This window comes from Sus scrofa, chromosome 8 (assembly GCF_054392235.1).
Source record: "Sus scrofa isolate SSC_HxYL_T2T_F1_AM1 chromosome 8, Sscrofa_HxYL_maternal_Yorkshire_Landrace_v2.0, whole genome shotgun sequence".
Taxonomy (NCBI): domain Eukaryota; kingdom Metazoa; phylum Chordata; class Mammalia; order Artiodactyla; family Suidae; genus Sus; species Sus scrofa.
In genome coordinates, this window is record NC_139390.1 from 16703879 (window position 1) to 16726878 (window position 23000).

At 42.9% G+C, this 23000-nt stretch overlaps 1 protein-coding gene across 8 annotated transcripts in view; it reads right to left on the reverse strand.

Annotated features, from left to right (window-relative positions):
* The window catches only part of ADGRA3 (adhesion G protein-coupled receptor A3), a 121359-nt gene extending 107743 nt beyond the window's left edge, over positions 1-13616 (reverse strand). For 2 of the 8 annotated variants that reach the window (XM_084971643.1, XM_084971639.1), the window contains exon 1: positions 13078-13351. Coding sequence is in view for 2 of the 8 variants with exons in the window: in XM_084971636.1 (XP_084827762.1) it covers positions 13193-13557 (365 nt within the window). In the remaining 6 variants the exon portion in view is untranslated. Of the gene's footprint in view, positions 1-12473; positions 13002-13077 lie in introns of those variants that run through there. The other 6 variants (XM_084971640.1, XM_084971636.1, XM_084971642.1 and 3 more) reach the window with 6 other exon arrangements.
* Between the last annotated feature and the right edge of the window lie 9384 nt (positions 13617-23000).

Here is a 23000-nt window from a genome sequence, read left to right on the forward strand (position 1 = left end):
TTTACTAAGTGTTTATGTGATAGACACCGAGAATACAGAGATAAAAATCACCTTCAAGAGTTCACCATCTGATGCAGTCACTATGGAAAACAGTATGGAGGCTCCTTAAAAAACTAAAAATAGAACTACCATATGATCCAGAAATTCCACTGCTTTGGTTATACATCTGAAGAAAACAAAAACACTAATTTGAAAAGATACGAGAACCCCCAATGTTCATTAGCTCTATTATTTACAATAGCCAAGATATGAATGAAAACTAAGTGTCTATCAACAAACGAATGAATAAAATAAAATGTGTCGTATATTTATACAATGGAATATTACTCAGCCACAAAAAAAGAAATTCTGCCCTTTGCAATAATGTGGATGGCCAGAGTGTATTATGCTTAGAGAAATAAGGCAGACAGAGAAAGACAAATACTTTATGTTATCACCTATATGTTGAATCTAAAAAATAAAGCAAAGGGAGGTATATAACAAAACAAAACCAGACTCTCAAATACAGAGAATAAACTAGTGATTACTAGTGGGGAGAAGGAATGGGGAGAAAAGCAAGATAGGGGTAGAGGATTAAGAGATACAAACTACTATGTCTAAAATAAGCAGAAAGGATATATTGTACAATACAGAGAAATAAAACCATTATTTTGTCATCAATTATACTGAAATATAGGAAATTAGGAAAATACTGAAAAATGACATTGTACACCTGAAACTAAATCAACTACATGTCAATTTTTAAAAAAAAAAAAAAAGTTCACAACCTGGTAAGAGAGCAAATAAATAATTCCAAACAGGCTGACAGCTATAGTAATGCAAGCAAACACAAGGCAAGGTGGACTGCGAGTTCCATGGTACTGGGAAGATTTTAGAATTCTAATCAAATCCTTACCAGAATAGGCGACTTTACACTTGGTCTTGTTCAAAACAAAACAAAAATAAATAAAAGGCAGGTTAAAAAAAATAAATAAAAGATTAAGCTAATAGAAAACCCATCTGTCTTAAAACATAGTACTAGAATGAATACACCCCTAGTCAATTTCTCTTTGCCTTTTCATGGGAAAAGAGTTGGGAAGAATTGCACAATAAAAACAAAGAATGCTTTTAAGTCTTATCTTGATGGGAAATGAATCACTTTAATTAGACTTAGATTCAAGCAGTCTTAAAGAAAGAGAAGTTTAACAACTGCATTACAGCATCTGTATTACAGTTACATCTCCAAGGCTGGCTTTAAGCTTCCTTCAATTAAATCTCGGGAGGGTTTAGACCGAAGTGTCATCCCCAACACAATTTACAGCCTGCTTTCTATCTGGCACACAACATGAGGCCAGCACAGAAATGCCAATTAAAACCCTACCACTATTTGAGGTGCTCCAGATGCAGGAAGGGAGCAAAACAGTGTCTCAGCTCAAAGGAACTGACGTTCTATGGTCGGGCAGGTCACATATATGGAACTATTAATTCTAATTCAGGACTGTCTTCCAAGGGGGAGGGAATTTAACTCGCAATCATGTACTATGCATTATGTCCTGTGCTGGGGGGATACAGGCAAGGGGAGTGGGGGGGGCACAGCTTAGGGAGCTTAGGTTACCCCATGGGCCCTTTCTTTCTCCCCAGCCTGGGGAGGGGATATGCTTATTCCTCTTCTGGGGAAAGATCTTGACCTGCAAGTATGGGAGCCCCTCCATATCCACAGGGGAGGCTAAAACGGCGGATCGTCCCGAGCCCTATGCAGACGACGTGTTTTTCCTAGACACACTTACTTGTGGCTAAAGTTTAATTCATAAATTAGGCCCCGTAGGATTGACAGTAACAATAAGAGAATGATTATAACAATTTACTGTAATAGAAATTCTATGGATGTAGTCCCTCTCAAACTCTCTCATTGTACAAATAAATCTTTTCCATCTTAACTAAGCACTGATCACTCACTGTGGCCCTAACGTTCACAGTTTGAGGTACAACAGCAAAATTAGCACAAATTATTTTTCCTTCACAACAGCATGGCTAAAAGATGTGTTCTTACTTTAGATCGCAGCAACTTCAGTAAATGATATTTTTTTCTTTCCTTGTTAAGTCTAGAATTTTCACTTTTTTTCACGTCAAGGAAGCACTGCAGGACTTCTCTCTGGCCCATTCAAATTGCCAGCATCACAACGCTTGTGCTTTGGGGCCATTAGTAAGCAAAACAAGGGTGACTGGACACAAGCACTGAGGTACCAGGACAGTCATTCTGACAGATGACCCAGACGGCTACTTAGTGACTAATGGGCGAATACGCTGGACAAAGGAATGATTCACCACCCAGGCAGGACAGAGTGAGATTTCATCATGCTACTCAGAATGGTGCGCAATCGAAAACTCATGAATTGCTTATTTCTAGAATTTTCCATTTAATATGTTCGCATCATAGTTACCCACAAGTAACTGAAACTAGGGATAAGGAGAGATGGATGTACGATTCTAGAACAGATGGAAGCACCACTTTCACCTGCAGAGCTAGCAATCCTTCCAAAAGATTTTCTTCAGGCTTTAGGCACTGTCATTCAAAAGGATTCAATAAATATCTTCTAAGACGTCGAGAGTGAGGGTGATGGACAATTCAGCCTTCTTTGTACAGGATGATATTCTTGTTCTCCCCACGCCCTCCCACGGTGATTACTCAGGAACAAAAGATTTCAAATACGCACAATTCAAACATTATGTACTTTAAACTTAATAGGGCAAAGTATGGGGGTAAAAAAAAAAAAAAAAGCCAAAGGTGTTTATTTGATTTAAACCAAGAACCAAGAAGGTCCGTTGTGGGAATTGATAAAGAGCTAAAAACAACGAAAGGCCTGTCTGTTATGAGTTGATTTCGCCCAGCAACAAAGCTAGGTGCCCTCAGAGAAGTTTCTTGCCCTCATCAGTCCAACATGCCTGTCAGTTATCAAGTTCAGACTATGACAAAGATGCCCACAGTCCTGCCTCCTTGGTCCCATCCAAAGCAGCAAGAAAATAATGAAAGAAATGTATTATCACATGATGCGGGGTCTCTAAAAACAAAACAAACATAAAAAACCTCAAGAGTGTCGACTGGTTAAAAAAAAAGTACTGGAAACTAAAAATGTACAGAAAAGGTGCCCAAATACAAATGACCCTTTTGCAGACAGACATATCAAAATATATTAAACTTCATTTATAATAAGAATGTAAATTAAGTTTTGTTTTGTTTTTTTAACTTATCAGACTGGTAAAGACTAAAAAGAAAAAAAAATTCCCAGAGTTCTTCTGAGGTGCAGCAGGTTAAGGATCCAGTGTTGTCACTGCTATAGCCCACCTTCAATCCCTGGCCTGGGAATTTCCAAATGCCACAGACAAGGCTGGAAAAGAAAAGAAAATAATTTTTGTTTAAATTCCCAGAGCAGGTACATACTTAGGGAAATTAGGCCTCTCACGGTTTCTCTATATTATTACTTTATGTTAACAATGCATCATTACTGGAACTAAATCTCTTTTAAATTTATTTATTTATTTATTTTAATGATTTGACTTTCTTTTTTTTTTTCTTTTTTTTTTCTTTTCCCACTGTACAACAAGGGGATCAACTTATCCTTACATGTATACATTACAATTACATTTTTTCCCCACCCTTTGTTCTGTTGCAACATGAGTATCTAGACATAGTTCTCAATGTCTTTTAAATTTAAAATAAAGGATTTAGCGTAGACCAAGGCAGGGGTGCCTTGTTGCCTCCTCCATTCAGCCATCAGGCCTCCAAAGCTGATTTGGACAAATGCTTGCTGCCCTCAGATTCTCTCAGTTCATTCCTGTTGGGCCACAATGCATCTCCAAATGCATCCTACTATCCTTAGTCCATGACTTGACATTAAATCCAACTTCAGTACATCACTCCTCACTTTACAAACAGGCATATTTCTTGTCTCTTATGCGTAAGGCCCCACGCTAAAGCTCTCAGCTGTCTGTCCTAAAAGGGGCGCTTGACTCTCCGCCTTTGTGCCACCTGGAACCATCCCTCTCTCCCCATCATGTGAGGCAGCTGCCCTCAGTCTGTTCCTCTGCTCCCCCTTCTACCTCCTCGGGCTGCAGCCGATGACAGCTGATGATGGTTAACTGGTCCTGTCACTGGGCTGCTAGAAAACAAGTTCTCAGCCCACCGACATCAGAATCACCTGCAGAGCTGTGAAAAAATACCAACTTCCAGGCCCCATCCTGGAACAAGTAAATCAGATCATGACTCTGTGGTCCAGGCATCTCAACTTTTAATGCTCCCAGGTGATCCAACTCAAGGTTGAAAGCTGAGCAGCAAGCTGGGCAGCCAGGTTAGAGGAAAGTGGAGGTAACTGCTTCCTGCCCGGTTCCGGAGGGGGTGGGGCAGTGGGACTCGGGCCTGGAGCACCCTCCACACAAACATCTCTGCTGTGTCTACGTCATGACATGAAAATTCTTGGAAAGAACAGCAGGAAACAATGAAACAATGGAAGTGATCACGTGCCACAGGACACCTGAGACATACGAGGCGGGGAAAGGTTGGGTGCCCAGCAGACAGTGTGAAGGGAAAGCAACGGGGATCACTGACCACAAGGGCTGTCTGTCCCTTTACCAAGGTTGCTCCTATCCCAGTCTTGCGAATCTCCCTTTAAAAAGCCCCCTCCCAGGAGCAGGCGTGTAGCTCAGGGTCACAGCGTGTGCTTAGAGGGCACAAGGCCCGGGTTCAATCCCCGGCACCTCCAGCTTAGAGGTCTTTCCATTGCTCACCCAGAAAGCCCAATGCCTGTAACCATTTCCAAAATCCACCAGCCCCCCTGACCCCCACCACTATCTCCAGCTCGCTTAGCAAAGTGTGGGATCAATCACATCAAAAAGATCTGGGAGAGCTGTGACAGACACCGTATCGCCGGAAGGCAAGAGAGAGGAGGACTTCCAGAAAGGAGTATCAGCACAGGAGATTGGGATAAAACTGGTCTAATGGCTAAAAGATAAATAAATAATACATCACACAAGTCCACCTAAACTAAGTCTACAACAAGCAGAGAAGGCAGTGAATAACCATTTGTGGAAGGAACCCACAAAAACAAGCAGTTTAAAAAACTAGGATAGGAATTAAGAAGACAGCCACTAGAGAGGCGCGAATATCAAGTCAAGTCTGGGGAGTTCCCTAGTGGCTCAGTGGGCTAAGGATCCAGCGTTGTGGCACAGAGTCAATCCTCGGCCCAGGAACTTCCACATGTTATAATCATAGCCAAAAAAAAAAAAAAGTCAATTTTGGTCTTTGGAAGGACCCTCCTGTATGCAAGAATGCAGATTTAAACCCGGGCTTGTAGCCTGCAGACAAAGAGGGGGAAAAAGACCAGGGTGTTGGGCCAGGTGGAGCCTGGATAATTCTTACACCAATCCCTAAAACCTTCCATTTGCTCCCTTCAGGCCCTGAACAAGAAGGATCCAAGGATAGGAAATGCTCCTGAGGGAAAAGCCCAATATTTACAATGTGCTCAGCCTGTCACTAAGTGTCCAGGATAGACGTGTTCCTTCAGTGAGATGCCTGCTACAGCTCTGTCTTGCTCTGGCCAACACACAGAAGACTCCCTCACTACATGTGCACTTTCTGAAAAGTCTAGTTGTTTTTTTTTTTTTTTTTTCTTCAAAAAAAAAAAAAAAAGGCTTGGGAGAGATTAAAACTCCCTTTTGAGACTAAAATTGTCTGCACTTGAACATAAATGCAAGCTAAACCATGCATGAAGCAGTAAAATTACATTAAAATATATTCAGTCAGGCAACAATACTCCCTGAGCACTGCTGCATCCACAGCTTCCTAATCTTCGCAAAAACTAAGTTACTAAAATTTAAAGAATTCTGTATCCTATATTAGCTTTTGTCTGTTTATGAGATAAATGCTGACACAACTACTAACTAGTTAAGTTGTCTGGACCTAAAGTTTCTCCGTAAGAATACAGCCAACACAGAAAATAACCACTTTCAGCATAGCAGCTACACAGGAAGGAAAAAAGTCACTGGCTACTACTAGAAGGAACTCCACCCTGTGTCATTTTATGACTTCCAAGAGTTTCTTTTATTTCTGTTTTTTGCCTGGTTTTGTTTTTGTTTTGGTCTTTTTAGGGCCACAGGCACAGCGTATGGAGGTTCTCAGGCTAGGGGTTGAATCGGAGCCATAGCCCCTGGCCTACTCAACAGCCACAGCAACACCAGAACCAAGCCAAGTCTGCAACCCACACAGCAGCTTGTGGGAATGCCAGATCCTTAACCCACCAAGTGAGGCCAGGGATAGAACCTGCATCCTCACAGATACTAGTCGGGTTCATTACCACTGAGCCACAAGGAAACTCCCTTGCTTTTTTTTTTTTTTTTACCGTCTTTACAGGCTCCTGGGAAAAGAAGTTGTAGTTGGACTGGGGGACAAGGAACTCTGAATGTTCCTGTGTTTGATTGTTTCTGGTGTTTTATTTCTGGTTTATTGCCAAACCCACCAACTTCTTTCAAATACTCCTGATGCGAGAGGACTCCAAGCAGGCAAGAAGCAACAGGATTCAGGGGCTGGGTCATGCAAAACTTTCTCAGCATATGCGAGAGACTTAAGACTCGCATTCATGGACCAAAATGCTTATGTCTGCCCCAAATTCTGCAATATTTCTGAGAGACTTGCCAAGACACTGCTTCGATGTGTGCTTACCATACACAAAAGATGATGCTGGTTAAATGTAACTGTCCATAGATTGTCTATACCCGTTCTTAAATTAGGGATCCCACAGCTACAAAATGCTGACCTAAATAAATGTTCTCATTTGCCATAAAAGGGCAAAAATATGAATTCACATCTCTCCACTTGTCCTCATCTCCCACCACACAGTCCTATCTTTGTCAGCACTACTCTTATCAATAAAGAAAGATTAGATTCCCAACCACTGAGGTCTCGGCACCCTTTCCTTGAGGGGATTATGAAAGTGTCAGCTATCCTACAAAGTGACACAAGAGCACAGATAAGAAGCACTACCTGAGTTCAGGGAAGAGAAGGGTCAGGGCCCTGGAAGCGGGAGAGAAGAGTTCACAGCAGTTAAGCTGGACTGAGAAGAACCCAGAATGTACCAGAAAAGGGTTCCAGGTGAGAGCAGCAGGCTGATGGAAAAATCTTGTCTTATTTTTCTTTTTTTTTTTTTTTTTTGGTTTTTAGGGCCGCACCCACAGCATATGGAAGTTTGCAGGCTAGGGGTCTAATTGAAGCTAGAGCTGCCGGCCTACACTACAACCACAGCCACACCAGATCCGAGCCGTGTCTGAGACATAACCACAGCTCACGGCAATGCTGGATCCTTGACCCACTGAGTAAGGCCAGGGATGGAACCCTCATCCTCAAGAATACTAGTTGGGTTTGTTTCTGCTGAGTCCGATGGGGACTCCCAATCTCATCTTATTTCATCCCTGATGCCCAGCACCCAGCACTGTGCCTATAAGGTTAACAGTGCCTCAGTCAATGTGCATGGGGGGCGGGGTGCTGAGTACTGGGGAAGATGGCTACAGAGGTATAGAAGCCCTTGCATTCAAAGATAAAAAAACTTACCCTCCACCCACAAGATTTCAGGCCGTGGCAGCTCTCAGGTCTGTTCATTAAAATCACCCTGCTCCTTCTCTCCCCACCTGGCAGAGTAGCAGCCTGGCTGATCCCAACCGTCCTCATCTCTAAGCTTAATGCAGCTAGAGCGATACAAGCACGCAGCCCACCTCCCCTTGAATTTGATCGCAAGGCAAAAACAGACACAAGTCCACTCAGGTAACATTTCTACAATCCCATGACAGTCACTCCTCCCCTTTCCAAAAGGGCCACTTCACTCCTCTGTCACCTTCCTCTGCACACTATCTACATACCCCTCACCCTGCCTCTAGGTCTTTGAGAAAATAAAACACCTTCTTCATCCCACCTGCCCACCTTTTTGCCCATGCTCCTATCGCCATGTGGTGATGGACTGTTCTTGCACCACCAAGAGCCAACCTCCCAACCTGGGCTCCAGCTCCCATCTCATCCCATCCCACCTTCCCCATCATCCCTCCTATCCCATCCCATCTCACCTTCCCCATCATCCCTTTCCCTCTCTCCTCAATTATTCCCAACCACATTCTGATGTGGGCTAACATTCTCTTTTCTTCACATCAAATGTCTTATCCAAGTGTTGTTACCACCATCCTCACCCCATTCTCTCTTTAACCCGCCCCAATCTGCCTTTTTCAGCTTCTGGTCCATGGAGGGCACCAAAGAGCCGGGCTGTCAAATCTAGCTTGGTTTAACTATTCCTGATCTCAGCATCTCTCAACTGGGGCACCCATTTCCATCTTCAAACCTGAACTTCTCTTGGCTTCTACAACCCAGGTGCTCCTTCCTGCTAGGCTCCTCCACTCCTCCAGGGAGCTTCAGCCTGGGTCCCCGCCTCCTCCCACCTGTATATTCTCCCCACTGGACTTGACTGGAACTGCGCTTTAAGTACCATGGACAGACCAAAGGTTCCAAAACCTCATTTCAGCAGGGCCAGTCCATCATCAACCCTTCTGGATGGCCCTCTCCCTGACTTAACCCAAGCTTTCCTTCCCCCAGGCCACACTCAAGTCCCAACTTCTCCAGGAAAATTTAAAAATTTTCCAATGCCTCCACAGCTCCATTGCTCTCTCCTCTTTTTCAGGCTTCCTAAAGCATTTAGACAATCAGCAGTACAAGATTTATTACTTAATTACAGACATTCTGTAATTGTTCCCTAGACGTCTGCTTTGCTCTGGTGCAAATCCTCTCTCCAGCTAGGCTTAAGTTTCTAAACAATACAAGCACTTGTTTTTGTGTACCTGAAACTGAGCTGTATACATTGGTATTGTCCAATTATCAGTTCTCGTGTGACAAGCAAATATAACATTTTATAAAATAAAAACCAAAACATGCATTATTTTAGTCAGCTAAACAGTCTGAGAAAAATCTGGACTTTGTCCCCAAGTTACTTAAGGAATCATGATCTTTTTTTTTTTTTTTTTTTTTTTTTAAGGAACCCTTTATCTACTACATTTCCCAATGTAGTAACATTGGGAAAACAATAACATTGGGAAAAGCACAGCTATATCTGTATAACTTTCTGCCACTGACATCCTCAGAATTTTTAAAACCTAATACTGAGCATTTCATGTAAAACATAAGAACAGAGTAAATATTTGCAACAAAAATATCACATGCAGTTAAATTTGTATTTAATTTGTGTCTAAAAAATAACAAATTGAATTTAGTCCTTTAATACAAGAGGCTACAGGAGCTATAAGGAACAAGAGCGAGCAAGTCAGGGAGCTCTGCCAGATCTCTCTAGAAACGTAGCTATAGAAGGAAGCGTTGTTCACGGAGACAGTTGAAGGATTTGAGCTTTAGTCCTCTTTATCCACTAGGTAGAAAAAGCTTATTTTTCATTATTAAAGAAAAAAGAAAACTTCACTCTTGAATAATTGGAGGAAAAAAAGAAAAAAAAACTTCAATTCTTATCAATTTTCCATGCAGCGGCCACATCACAGCTCAGCTGAAAACACTTAGACACATCTAAAGAATTAAAACCTGAACTAGAGAGCCTTGAAGTGTCCTCGCAGTCCCCTAACCTCCCTCCCCCACCCCCCACCACTCCAGGCACTGGATAGTTGCCCTTGACATTCCAGCAACATCAACTGCATCACAAGCATCTCCACACCCAGGGACCTGCTGTTGGCTCCCACCTTCCACCCCTCATTTCCTCACCATCTCCTTCACAATCATCTTTCTCATCCTTCTCAAATTGGCTCTGGATCTTCAGATTCTCAATCCCACCAACTATGACCCCAAAGGGCCTTGGTTGCCCTCTTCTGGGCTCCTTTTGCTACTTGTTCACCCTGATACTGGAGCATTTACTAGACTGTCATGGGCCTAATCCGTAAATCTTTCTCCCCAAATACCTGCAGTTCCTGAAGAAAAACTATGTTTTTATCTATATGCTAGAGTGAACTGAAAAGTGAGTGTCTCCCAACAACCATGTCCAAATGCTAACTCCTCTATCCCTGAAAGTAACCTTATTTATAAACAGGATCCTTGCAGATGCAACTAAGTTACAAATCTTTAGAGGAAATCATCCTGGACTTCTGGTAGACCCCACATTCAGGTCTCAAGAGAAACAAGAGGATTTTGAGAGACACACACACACTGTGTGCCAAGTGGAAGACAGAAGCGGGAGACTGGAACTGGGCTGCCACAAGCCAAGGAATGTCAGAAGCTGAAAGAAGCAAAGATTGCCCCCCTCCCCTCCCCTCTTGGAAGGAGCAGCACCCTGCTGAAAGCCTTGGTTTCAAGCTTCTGGCCTCCAGAACTGTGAAAGAAGAAATGTGTTGTTTCAAGCCATCAAATGAATGGTCCTGGTAAACTCATACCTAGTCCACATCTCACATGCTGCCTAGGACTTTGGAACCATTCGACCAAACACTATGTTGAACTAAGGAGGAAGATGAAGACAGGGGCTAAAGATGACAAAGCGTGTGAACTGCAGGGCAGGAATCTTGGACAGGGACACTCGCCACGCATTCACCATGGGAACCTGGGCAAGCCGCTTAACCACAATAACCTTCTGATTTACTCCCTGGTCAAATAAGGAAACTGGCCCAGAAAACCCTCCCCCAGGTCTGACATACCTACCAACTTCGTCCACAATTGCGGCTCTATCTGATCTTTAAATTATAACTTTTCCCATTCACTAAATAAATGTTATGCTACTTTCACCTAAAGAGCTTTCAGGTGCCCCCCCCCCCCCCAAAAAAAACACCTAGATTAAAATTACATTTCAAAGACACTTACATACTTTCATCGGCTCATACATAAAAACTCAGGGAAACAGTTTGACTAAAAAGCTGAAAAGTGATTTTCAACGATATCAGCCCTTTTTTCCGCAAAATCAACAATTTACAAGTAGTGGGTTTAATCCAGCTAGAACTGTTGACAATTCAGGAAAACTCGACCTAAACTTGAATCAGTCTAAGCACCGCTGATGTGGAACCCAAATGCATGATGACTAATTTTTTCAGAGTAACACGGGATGGTGCCAACACAAAGGTTCTCACCACTTGACTCCAGACTGTAATTAAGGTCCCATACCCCAAATTTCCACTTCAAACAATGTGGCTAACAAATAAACACAGCTGCTGCCACTACCAAATGGTCAAGTGCTGGTGAAGGAGTCAAACAAAACAAAAACTCTTTTACCATTTCCAGGCCTCCATAAACAGAAACACACTATTTTCCTGTGTTAAACCTTTCCTAATCCAAACAAATGGAAATGAAGAACAAAGGTGTTAGTGAAATGTATACTTACTTGTCTTACCCATAAATCCTGCTTAATTTGGGTTAAGTTAAAAACCATACATTCAGTTTTTTCACAGGTCATGCTGCTCCCCTTGCCTTCGTGTTTCCATAGTGGCAGCCGTGACTCTTTTTTTAGGAAACCAACCAAACAACATACACGAACACGGCGCAGAGGGGCTCATATTTCAATTCGACAAAAATACCCATGAGAAACACGTTTAAGCCTTCCCAAACCAATCCATCGTTTAGAAAATAAAATCAAGAGTCACTGGGGCCAAGGGTTCCGCTAGAACTGGCCAGGACCACGCTTGCAAAACTGGACCGGGAATTGAAGCACAAACTGAGACCAAGTTTTTCCTTCCAGGTGGAAACAATCCGTACATCAAGTCCCTAGAGTTGGAAAGCTCGGCAAACCCAAATTCAGTTTGCAATTCTGAAGTTCTCGGCGTTTAAAACTGAGCGTTCACGCCCAAGAAAACGGCGCTGGAAGGTGCACAATTTCATCCCCAATATACTTCTGCTGTTCCTTGAAGACAACTCTATTTTACAAGGCGCTCTTTATCTGTAATGAAACTAAGACAGCAAAAGCGAGGGAAATAGTCTGGAGGTTTGAGGATCACATACAGGGGCGTTTCGAAGTCCTCACGTGGCTTTAGTATCAAACTAGCCTCTAAGTAACTTAACGTGCAAGAAGCTTAAGGACCGGCGCCTCTAACCCAGCACTGTGTTTTCAGGCAGCCCAGGCACAGGATGAATGAGCTTTAACTCAGCCAACTGCATGTTTACTTGCATCCTCACGTGGCACCGCGCAGCTCTGAAGAAGCTCTGCGCCCGGACCGCGCGGGGCGCGCCTGGGAACCCGAAAACTTTTACTTTGTAAACTAGCGGGGCCGGGAGGCGGCTCCTGGACACACTCGTCTCGGGCTGCAGAAAAGCGCCCGGGCCGAGCCCCCCGGGGCTTCCCCAGCACCACCCCCGCCTGCAGCGTCTCACACAAAGGCGCGGGGTGCCGGCGGGACCCTTTTCCTAGCCGCGCGGAAAGAGAAGCGGCGGGACTGGCCAGCGCCGAGAGGGAGGGGACCGGGCGCCAGGGCAGAGCGGCGCCCGGCGGGCTACTCACAGGGTGACCGTGCGGTTGGGCAGCGTGTCCGGGGGCAGGACCTGCGCGAGCTCCAAGCTGCTGCACACCACCTTGCCCTCCGCGGCGCCCGCCGCCCTGCCGGCCCCTCGAGGCCGCCCGTTGTGCTTGCAGCCCGGGGGCAGCGCAGCGGCCCCGCCGCCGCCGCCTCCCAGCATCGCGAGCAGCCCCAGCAGCAGCAGCAGCAGAGGCGGCGGCGCGCGGCCCCGCGGGCGCCCGGGCGGCTCCATGCTGCGGACCAGGGCCTGCGGGCTGACCGGCGGAGCGCTGGCCTAGCGGGCCGCCCCGGCGCCCCAGCGGACGGGAGCGCGGCGCGGGCCCGGCGGCGCCCGGAGCCTCATGGCGGGTGGAGGACGCGCCCTCCTCGGCGCCGACATGCTCCTTTGTCCGCTGCGGCCGCGCTCGGCCTCGGGGGAGCCTTGGGGTCACGGCCGCGCGGGTCCCAGCGCCGGTCTACGGCCGCGCGGGAGCGCCGCCTCCTCCTCCTCCCGCTCCGCCGCCGCCACCTCCCCGGGCCACTGCCCGCGGCGGCTCCTCCCCGCCCGCCGCCGCCTCCTCCCCCGCCCCTGCCCCTCCTCCTCCTCGCCTCCTCCTCCTCCTCTACCACCTCCTCCACCTCGTCGTCTCCTTTCCCCTCGCCTCGGGAAGGAGGTGCGGGCTCCTGGGCTTGCGCCTCCCGCCCGCCCGCCTCGGGGCCCGACCTCCGACCCTGTGCGCGCCCGGCCTCCGGGCCGGAGTTGAGGGTGCCGCACGAGTACGGTAACTTGTAGAGACGGCCAAAGAAAGTTCTAGTCCAAACTCCAGCCACGGTGGCCGCTCTTTCAGCTTCTGAACGCCGCTGCCGCTCTCCAGACAAAGCCGCCTTGTGCGCTCCTGGCGGCCGCCCGCTCCGCCCAGCCAGCCGGGTTCCTTGCTCGGAGTGAGGGAGGAAAGCAGGGCTGAATTTCTCTGGAGAAAGGAAAGGAGAGAAAGAGGGTCCTAAACCAGCTACCTTCAAAGGACCCGCTTTCCCACCTCTCTCCCCTGCAGGGACTTCGAGCCTCCTCTTGGCACAACGTAGTCCCATTTGTTGTCCCAGTAAACTAGGAACTGGTTTCTCTCCGGGAAAATGGACCCTCCAAAGCTGTTTCTGGCCTTCAGCAACTCCACTTAAAATCCCTGCAAAGGATGCGTCGCGGGCTTCGCTGGACCATCAACCTTGGGAAAAAGAAATTTTCCTCGGGCATCCAAAGATAACCTCAGATGTAAGCAGTTAGAGCATTTGTGAGAAAAACAGCCAAGAAACCCCAGCTGAATCGGTTATTCTCTGTAAACCTACCAGCCCCGCCCTAACCTTTGCAAGACCAGGGCTCACATACCCTATGTTTAAGTATTTACAAGGAATACATCAAGCTTGCAAATAAACTATTTTAGGCTCCCACCTTGAGAAATATACCTTAATAACAACCTGGGGAGTTCCCGTTGTGGCGCAGTGGTTAATGAATCGGACTAGGAACCATGAGGTTGTGGGTTCGATCCCTGGCCTTGCTCAGTGGGTTAAGGACGCGGTGTTGCCGGTGTTGCCGTGAGCTGTGGTGTAGGATGAGCTGTGGTGTAGGTTGCAGACGCGGCTCGGATCCTGCGTTGCTGTGGCTTTGGTGTAGGCCGGTGGCTACGGCTCCAATTCGACCCCTAGCCTGGGAACCTCCATATGCGGCAGGAGCTGCCCTAGAAAAGGCAGAAAGACTAAATAAATAAATAAATAAATAACCTGGAAGGCCATGTATGGGTACAGAGCTCTCAGATACCTTGGCCTTCCACCCCACACATGGCAGGAAGGAAAGAGCCAGATCCCAGCTCTAGTTCTACACATTTCCACATTTCCAACACAGAAGGCTTTCTGCACATGTGTGGGCACCCTAGCCCGCTCAACCTAGCTCTGTGCACACATTCAACCAGCCACCCCTCGGCAGTCCTTCAGGCCTAGGAGTGTACATACCGGTTGTGTGGTCCTCCTTTGGGAAGACAATTCTGGGAAGAGGCCTGCTCAGGCCCTGGAAGTAGTATTGGGAATTTGTGCTCAGTGAATTCCAGGGTCCCAGGCTATTTAGGCAAGGTTTAGAAGTAGAAAGGGGACATGGGCTTTGGGGAAACAGATCCCTTGGCCCTGGAGTTTTTTCACCCCTTAGGGATAAATGCTAGAATAAGGCTGTCTAAAGTGCGGAGCCAAACATTGGGTTAAGGGTCTGGCATTCTCACTGCAGCGGCGTCCTCACTGCTGTGGCCCAGGTTCAATCCCTGGCCTGGGAACTGCCACATGCCACCAGTGTGGCCAAAAATAAAATAAATAAATATATAAATAAAATGCAGAGCAGGGGCAGGGTTTTTCTGCCTGCCTGCGTCTAAGGTCATTACTGCCTAAGGCTCCTACAGAGTCTTAGAGACCCATCCCTAACAATCTCTTTGTTTGACTAGAACTTTCTCCAAAGTAAATAAATGGTCTCTGTTAACACACACTATTGCATTAAATTGAAAAGCTCTTCATTTGATTAATGTTTTTTGAAATTCAACTACGCCAACCCGGTAGGGCTGTTGCTAATAGTGCATTCTGTGATAGAACTCTTCTATCCACTCTCTTCTAGGGTGATCACGGGTCTCTAACACTGGAAGTGTCGCTAGTATGTCAGAAGATGATTTTTCCCCTTATTTAATTTTAATTAGTTCAAATTTAAATAGTGCACGCCTAGTGACTACGCTGTAAAACAGTGCAGTTCTTGACACCGATGGATAGAAAAAGTGGGAGATCATTATTACAATTAAGTACCTTTAAATCTGTAAATAAGGGAGTTCCCACTGTGGCTCAGTGGGTTAAGAACCCGACATAGTGTCTATGAGGATGCAGGTTGGATCCCTGGGTTTGCTCAGTGGATTCATTGCTGCAAGCCGCAGTGTAGGTTGTGAAATGGCCTGGATGCTGTGTTGCCGTGGCTGTGGTATAGACCTGTAGTTGCATCTCCCCCCCATTCAACCCCTAGTCTGGAACTTCCATATGCTGCAGCTGTAAAAAGAATAAATAAATAAATGAATAAGTAAATAAGCTTGTGGTGAAATTAAATAGGTTCCTTTGAATTTACTTAAAAAATTCATATCCCTTAACCAAATCATCATCATCATGTTTTTAAAGATGAAAACTTTTGCTACAGCAAAGTGGAAGTTTATTAGCCACATCACTATTGTTGTAGCTACACAATGTCACGTGAACTCAGAATCTGTGAATATCTTCACATACTGTTTTTCATCCTATAGTTGAAATATAGTACATGTCCATTTTGAAGCTTGTTTACAAGTACTAACATCAGTTTGGTACACATCCTCTTTTTTACTTTGCTGTAATTGAGAAAGTTAAATGAAATTCTGAATTATCAAACAAAGCTACATCTCAGGTAGGACCTTGAGTCCAAGGAGAAATATGGAGAAAAGGTTTTATTATACAGATAATTTCAGCCATCCCCACACAGAAATCATTCATTCTGTCTTTGAAAATAAGAATCATTACAGATCACAAAATTATAATACGTAGGTATATTAAAGCTGGAAAAGGCTTTAACCCTGTAGTCCTTGAAATGCACACAACCCTGAGTTATCATTCTGTACCAGCATGGTTCATAGGGACATGGCAAGTGGTCTTTTCCCCACTTACAAAGATCTCTGACGATGATACTGTCTGCAACTTACCATCATTTACACTCAGTCATACCAAAATCTTTGCTTTAATTAAGCTACCCCAGCTCCAACAGACTCTTGTCAGACAGGTCTATCTACTGCTAATCCCCCCTCAGGCATCAAGAACATTATACCATTTGAAGTTATAGGACTTAATAGGTCCTTTCAGAATTCTCACTGTATTTGTGAATATCCAATAGGAACTGTTGGAGAAATCACTCATTAATCATATTTCTGTACACGTAGTCCTATAAAGCTGCATCATATCAACGGTTGCTTTACGGATGGTAGATGGACCACATTCCGAGGCTTCTACACTGCCAATCCTGTCTTGCTATGTTATGTAAGGCTTGCAGGAGCTACCAGAGAAACAAAGATGCTTTGTTTATTCTCCTAATATAGACTATATTAAATATGTATATGTGTAAAATATACCTATATATTTATATATGTAATAATTATGTAGGTGTATATGCATATATACCAGCCTATTAACAATTTTTTACATGCCTGTCTTCCTCCTCCATCAGACTATGAGTTCCTAGAGAATTTTCCCCACCCCTTTTTAAATTACTCCTTCTCACCTTTAATCACTCCTATTTCATTACTCTAGAATCTAGACCAAATCTAGATAATACAGCTTGTTTGAAACTGAAGGCGGCTACCTTTTCTTATTTATCTGTTTATAGTTTTATATTGTTCACCTCCCCCACTACAATACCAGTTGTATGTATTTACTTCTTATGGCAGACCCTGTTAGTCGCTGCCAAAGAGCCATTCCCCAACTTTTTCTCCAGTAGGGGCTCTAAGAGCTGCATAATCATTTTCCCAGCCTTCCTGGCAACTTTCGGTGGCCATAATCTAGCTCTAGCCAAAAAGAATCAAAGGCTGTGCTATCCAACACTGTAGACATTAGACATATGTGAGTATTTCATTTTTAAATTCAAATTAATTAAAATGAAATAAAACTTAAAATTCTGTTCCTTAGTCACACTAGCCATAATTCAAATACTGGCTGGCTTTATGTAGCTGGTGGATACCATTTCTGGCAGCACAAACTATAAAATAGTTCCAACATCACAGAAAGTTCTATCTTCAACATCAACCTAAGAGGAAATCCACTGAGAAGCTTCAGGATAGAAATTTTTTGTGTGATAAAAAGTGACTTACAAGCCCACCACCCTCATCCTTCTGGCTTTGGAAATGGTAGTGTAAGGACATGATACATAGAGCTGGAGCAGGTATCTTGAGACCACAGGACAAAAAGCATAAAAGAAAATTTCAAAATAATAGGAGGATGTGAAGAGAGAAAAAAAATGAGATTCCTGAGGTCATGATTCAGCTGCCAATCAAGACTCTGGATTTATTTTTATTGACCATGACTATTCTCTGGTTGAAGCCACTGTTGTTATAGTCTTCTAGTGCCTACAGCAGTGCCTGGCACATAAAAGCAAGTCCCAAGTATTTGTTGATTCTCGTAGTTTAAAGCTTACTCATATTTATGTTCCAAACATCTAACACAATTCTTCACATGTAGTAGCTGATGAGTATTGAGAAGACTGACTAATGTTCAGCCCTCTAGAATCAAATGGAAATGTGTAATGTCATGATTAAATTGACAGCAGGAAGAACAGCAATCTTTAGCACTTGGAATGTCTCAGCGACACCTCTATAAACCCTGCTAATAAACAGACATTCTCTGTTTATATTTACATCATTTAATGTTAATCTAGTAATTGTGACAGCTGTAGTTTGTATTTTTAGTCATTACATGGCATGTGCTGGAATGTGTCCTTGGTCATTACCCAGGACCCAGATAGAAACAGCAATGGCAGCTCAAATAACCCCCTAGCCTCTTTAGACAGCATTGGCTCCTGCTCTGGCTTACTAGTTACTAGAAATAGCGACCTTCTGCAAGTCAGTAAACCTCATCTTTCGAAATGAGAGTTTGAACTGGAACCAGCTTTAAAGTGCTATGATTTTATCATGCTGAACCATGAATTCTTCTTTTGTTTGTCTGCTGAAGCCAGACATTATTGGAATGTACCCCTGCGACAGTTAGATGCTCTTTTTAGATGACCAGTATCTCTCTGAAATGGTATATTCTCTACCCAGTGCAATGTAATTACCATCAGTTGTAAATATAATGAAGAAATATGAGGTAAAAATTGGCCAGCGGCATCATGTGGGGAATTATCTTGATGTAATACAGTCTCCAAGTGCACGACCAGGCAGGTGGGCACAGAGGTGGTGGAACAGGAAGGCTCACAGTGGGAAGTAAGATGCTCAAATCACAGTTGATTGTATCCATCTAAAATACACAGGGAAGAGTAAGAAGCAGGGGAAGAGTTGGGGTAGGTTAAACTACAAGGGTTAGGATGCAAACAGTGAAAGATCCAGCACTTGAACCTACATAATGTTCATATGAGCTGAGTTTGTCCACCTGTCTGTCTCTCTATCTTTCAACCCCAACACCTGGAACTTACTCACTGATGTAGTTGCAAGGACCACAATTGAAGTTTCAATGCACTGACTCAACACATTTAAGGTGTCTGGGGCCAGGATCTCACTTGCTTTGTCAGAGAGACCCAGGGACAATTGTGCTTAACCACAATTATAACTTTGCCCAACAAGCAGCTGTGGGTTTTATTTGTGCTTCTTGGACAGCGGGCACATTTGATGTCACCAATGAATAGCTATTTTTCTACCCAATATGTATGGAGTGCTTCATATTCCTTATGCATATTTAGTGAATCATAAATATGTATCCTTCCACCTTTTTCTAAATAAGTGATTTTGGTCCCATCATTTTTCTCTGTTCACCACGTCTTCCACTTTTTCTATGTCTACCACATCTCACAAGCCTTGCTCTCCACTTAGTGTCATCATTTCTCCTTCCTTTTTTTCCAATTATTTTATTTTATTTTGTCTTTTTGCCTTTTTCTAGGGCTGAACCCACAACATATGGAGGTTCCCAGGCTAGGGAATCTAACCGGAGCTGTAGCCACCGGCCCACGCCACAGCCACAGCAATGTGGGGTCCAAGACGCGTCTGTGACCTGCGCCACAGCTCATGGCAATGCTGGATCCTTAACCCACTGAGCAGGCCAGGGATCGAACCCGCAACTTCATGGTTCCTAGTCGGATTCGTTAACTGCTGAGCCATGACGGGAACTCCTCCAATTATTTTAATAGCAGAATTAAATATTTTAAAATAATATAGAAAACATAGTACCTAATAAAAGAAGCAACAGACTTTGGGGAAATTCAGAAATATAGTCCACAAGAGAGATACAGATAGCTTCTCCAAATAGGAGTGTTTCCTCAGTATTTATTTCCCAAATATAACATATATAACCTGTTTTGTTATATCAGCTATCTATGCTATTATTTTACTTCTATGTACCAATATAATGTTTAAAATCTGTCAACCAGCTAGTCATTATTACTGACAGGCATAGCAGCAGATATTCCAATCATGAAATTTCCATCTAAATTTTTTTTTAAAAAAGCAGTAGCTTTCTTCCTCCTTAGTATCAGTTAAAATCCATATTAAAATCCATTCTTTGAGCTGAGCAGAATGAGAAAGTATATTTGAAGTTATGCATTTCTCAACAAGGAAATGACAATTTTGAATCAACCTCTGGATTTGTATGTTGATAACACACTGAGTATCTTGTTCTTTGGATTTCTATAACATAATTTTAAACATATTCCTATATCACTTAGAAACCCGAAACATTATTAAGTCATAAACAATTTGGTTAGGTAAATGCTGTCAAACTTTTAAATTTAGATATACTAATTACTTTACTCATTTCATTATATATATTTTGGATAATGTCTTTTTTAGTTTATATGTCAATAAATCAAAACCCATGTATATTTTATATAACTTTATAGAATGATAAAATACAGAGGAAGTACTAAAGTATAGAGGAAACTGTTTTTTTTTTACAGTCAGGAGAATTGGATTTATATAATAATATATTAGTTAACAATACATTAATACTACATTAATCCAAATAAATGAAAATATTAATCAGTTAATTTAGATGTATATTTATGTTTAGAGAAATTAATTTTAATTATTTTAATTTAAATTAATTTATATTAATTCAAATTTATCAGTTCCTTTTCTTTTTTTTGGCCACACCCAAGGCATAAGGAAGTTCCCAGGTAAGTCACAGCTGTGACCTGACAAAGCAGGATCTTTAACCCCTTGCACCACAGTGGGAACACCAATTAATTCTTTATCTTAGGCAACCTACATAACTTCTTAGTGCCTAGGTTTCTTTATTTGCTATAAGGTTTAATTTAAACTTAATTTATAAATTAATTTAAATTTTTATGATCACATTGAAAGTTCCTAGCACATGACTTGCACATAATAGATGCCTATTGAAGGTTTGTTAAACCAAAATCTAGCCCATTGCCTCATATTCCAGATAAAGAAGTGGAAACTTCAAGACACCATCAAACCCCCAGAAGAGAACACAGCCAAAACATTCTCTGACATCAACCTTACAAATGTTTTCTTAGGTCAGTCTCCCAAAGTGACAGAAATAAAAGCAAAAATAAACCAATGGGACCTAATCAAACTCACAAGTTTTTGCAGAGCAAAGGAAACCAAAAAGAAAACAAAAAGACAACTTACAGAATGGGAGAAAATAGTTTCAACTGATGCAACTGACAAGGAGTTGACCTCTAAAATATACAAACAACTTATACAACTCAACAGCAAAAAAAGCCAACAACCCAATGGAAAAATGGGCAAAAGACCTGAATAGACATTTCTCTAAGGAAAATATACAGATGGACAACAAGCACATGAAAAAATGCTCAACATCACTGTTTATTAGAGAAATGCAAATCAAAGCTACCATAAGATACCACTTCACACCAGTCAGAATGGCCATCATTAATAAGTCCACAAATAACGAATGCTGGAGGCGGTGTGGAGAAAAGGGAACCCTTCTGTGCTGTTAGTGGGAATGGAAGCTGTTATAACCACTATGGAGAATAGTATAGAGGTACCTTAGAAAACTATACATAGAACTACCATATGACACAGCAATCCCACTCTTGGGGTACATATCCAGACAAAACTTTCCTTAAAAAAGACACATGTACCCGCATGTTCATTGCAGCACTATTCACAATAGCCAAGACATGGAAACAACCCAAATGTCCATCGATGATTGGATTAGGAAGATGTAGTGTATATACACAATGGAAAACTACTCAGCCATAAAAAAAGAACAAAATCATGCCATTTGCAGCAACATGGATGGAACTAGAGACTCTCATCCTGAGTGAAGTAAGTCAGAAAGAGAAAGACAAATACTATATGATATCACTTATATCTGGAATCTAACATATGGCACAGATGAACTTTTCCACAGAAAAGAAAATCATGGACATGGAGAATAGACTTGTGGTTGCCAAGGGGGAAGGGAGAGGGAGTGGGCAGGATTGGGAGTTTAGGGTTAATATATGCAGACTATGGAATGGATTAGCAATGAGATCCTGCTGTGTAACACTGGGAACTATGTCTAGTCACTTATGATGGAGCATGATAATGTATGTGTATACATGTATGTGTCACTGGGTCACCATGCTGTACAGTAGGAAAAAAAATGTATTGGGGAAATAACTATTGATTACAATTAAGACTACTTGATAAAAAAATGAAATAATACTCTAAATTACTCTTAAAAAAAAGACAAAAACAAGAAGTGGAAACCTCAGGAGATTAAATGAGGTAATCATACAGAAAATTCAGGAGAAAGTAAGCCCATGTTCTCCATCCTGCCTGACTTTTACAGTTCTATTTGTCAGGTAATTACCTCAATGATCTCCATCCCTTTGCCAGTGAATAACCATCACTATGCAGATTAAGATACATACATTCTAAGATCAGTTCAGTATAACTGAGATGCTTCTTGAGGTAAATTCCATGAAGGGAAAGCTTGTGTCTTGTTTTTTCTTGATCCCAGTACCTTGCCTGGCAGGCAATAGGCACTGCATAAGTGTTTGTTGAATGAATAAATAAATGAATAATGAATGAGTGAACAAAAAAGAATGGCTGATATTTCTCCATTCATTAATTTGTCTTTTTGTGACTGCCAAATAACTGTAACTTATTTGCTATATGGTAACTAAAGCAAAACTTACCTTGACAAACTCAACTCTTAGCTCAATTGACTACATTGAAATGTCTCAAACTTGCACTTATTCCTTAAAACTATTTTAACATTCAATGCTATCAGTGCTAGATTATAAATGGTAAAATCCCAACAGTCTGACTCCGGAGTCTTTCTCCATCAGGAAACTTACTCATTTATATGAAGTCTGTTTGGCTATAAAAGCTCTGTATGTTAAATTCTGAATTCACTTAATTAGCTTCTCTAATCTTTATCATAAATAAAATCCAGTCCCTTCTGATGGGAGTATGCAGTAAAAATCTCTCTGGCAACAAGATACAAAGAGTCTTAATGGGAGAGGGAGATTCTATCCAGAGCAATTTCTCACTTTACTTGAGCCCCTCAGGGGTTACTCATCACTCAGCTGGCTAAGAATAGTTTCTGCTTTTATTTTTTTTGTGTGTGTATTCAGCCCCCTCCCCTCTTTGTGGTTGAACTCTGAAAGGAGGAAATCAAGAGTCAGGTATTTGTAGATCCTTAGCCAAAGCAGTTCTATCAAAAGTATTCCTTTTGGTCAAAACCATTTCAGGTGAAAGTGACAGAAATATAATTCTAACTAGTTTATACACAAAAAGAAATGTATTGGTTCATATAAATAGAAA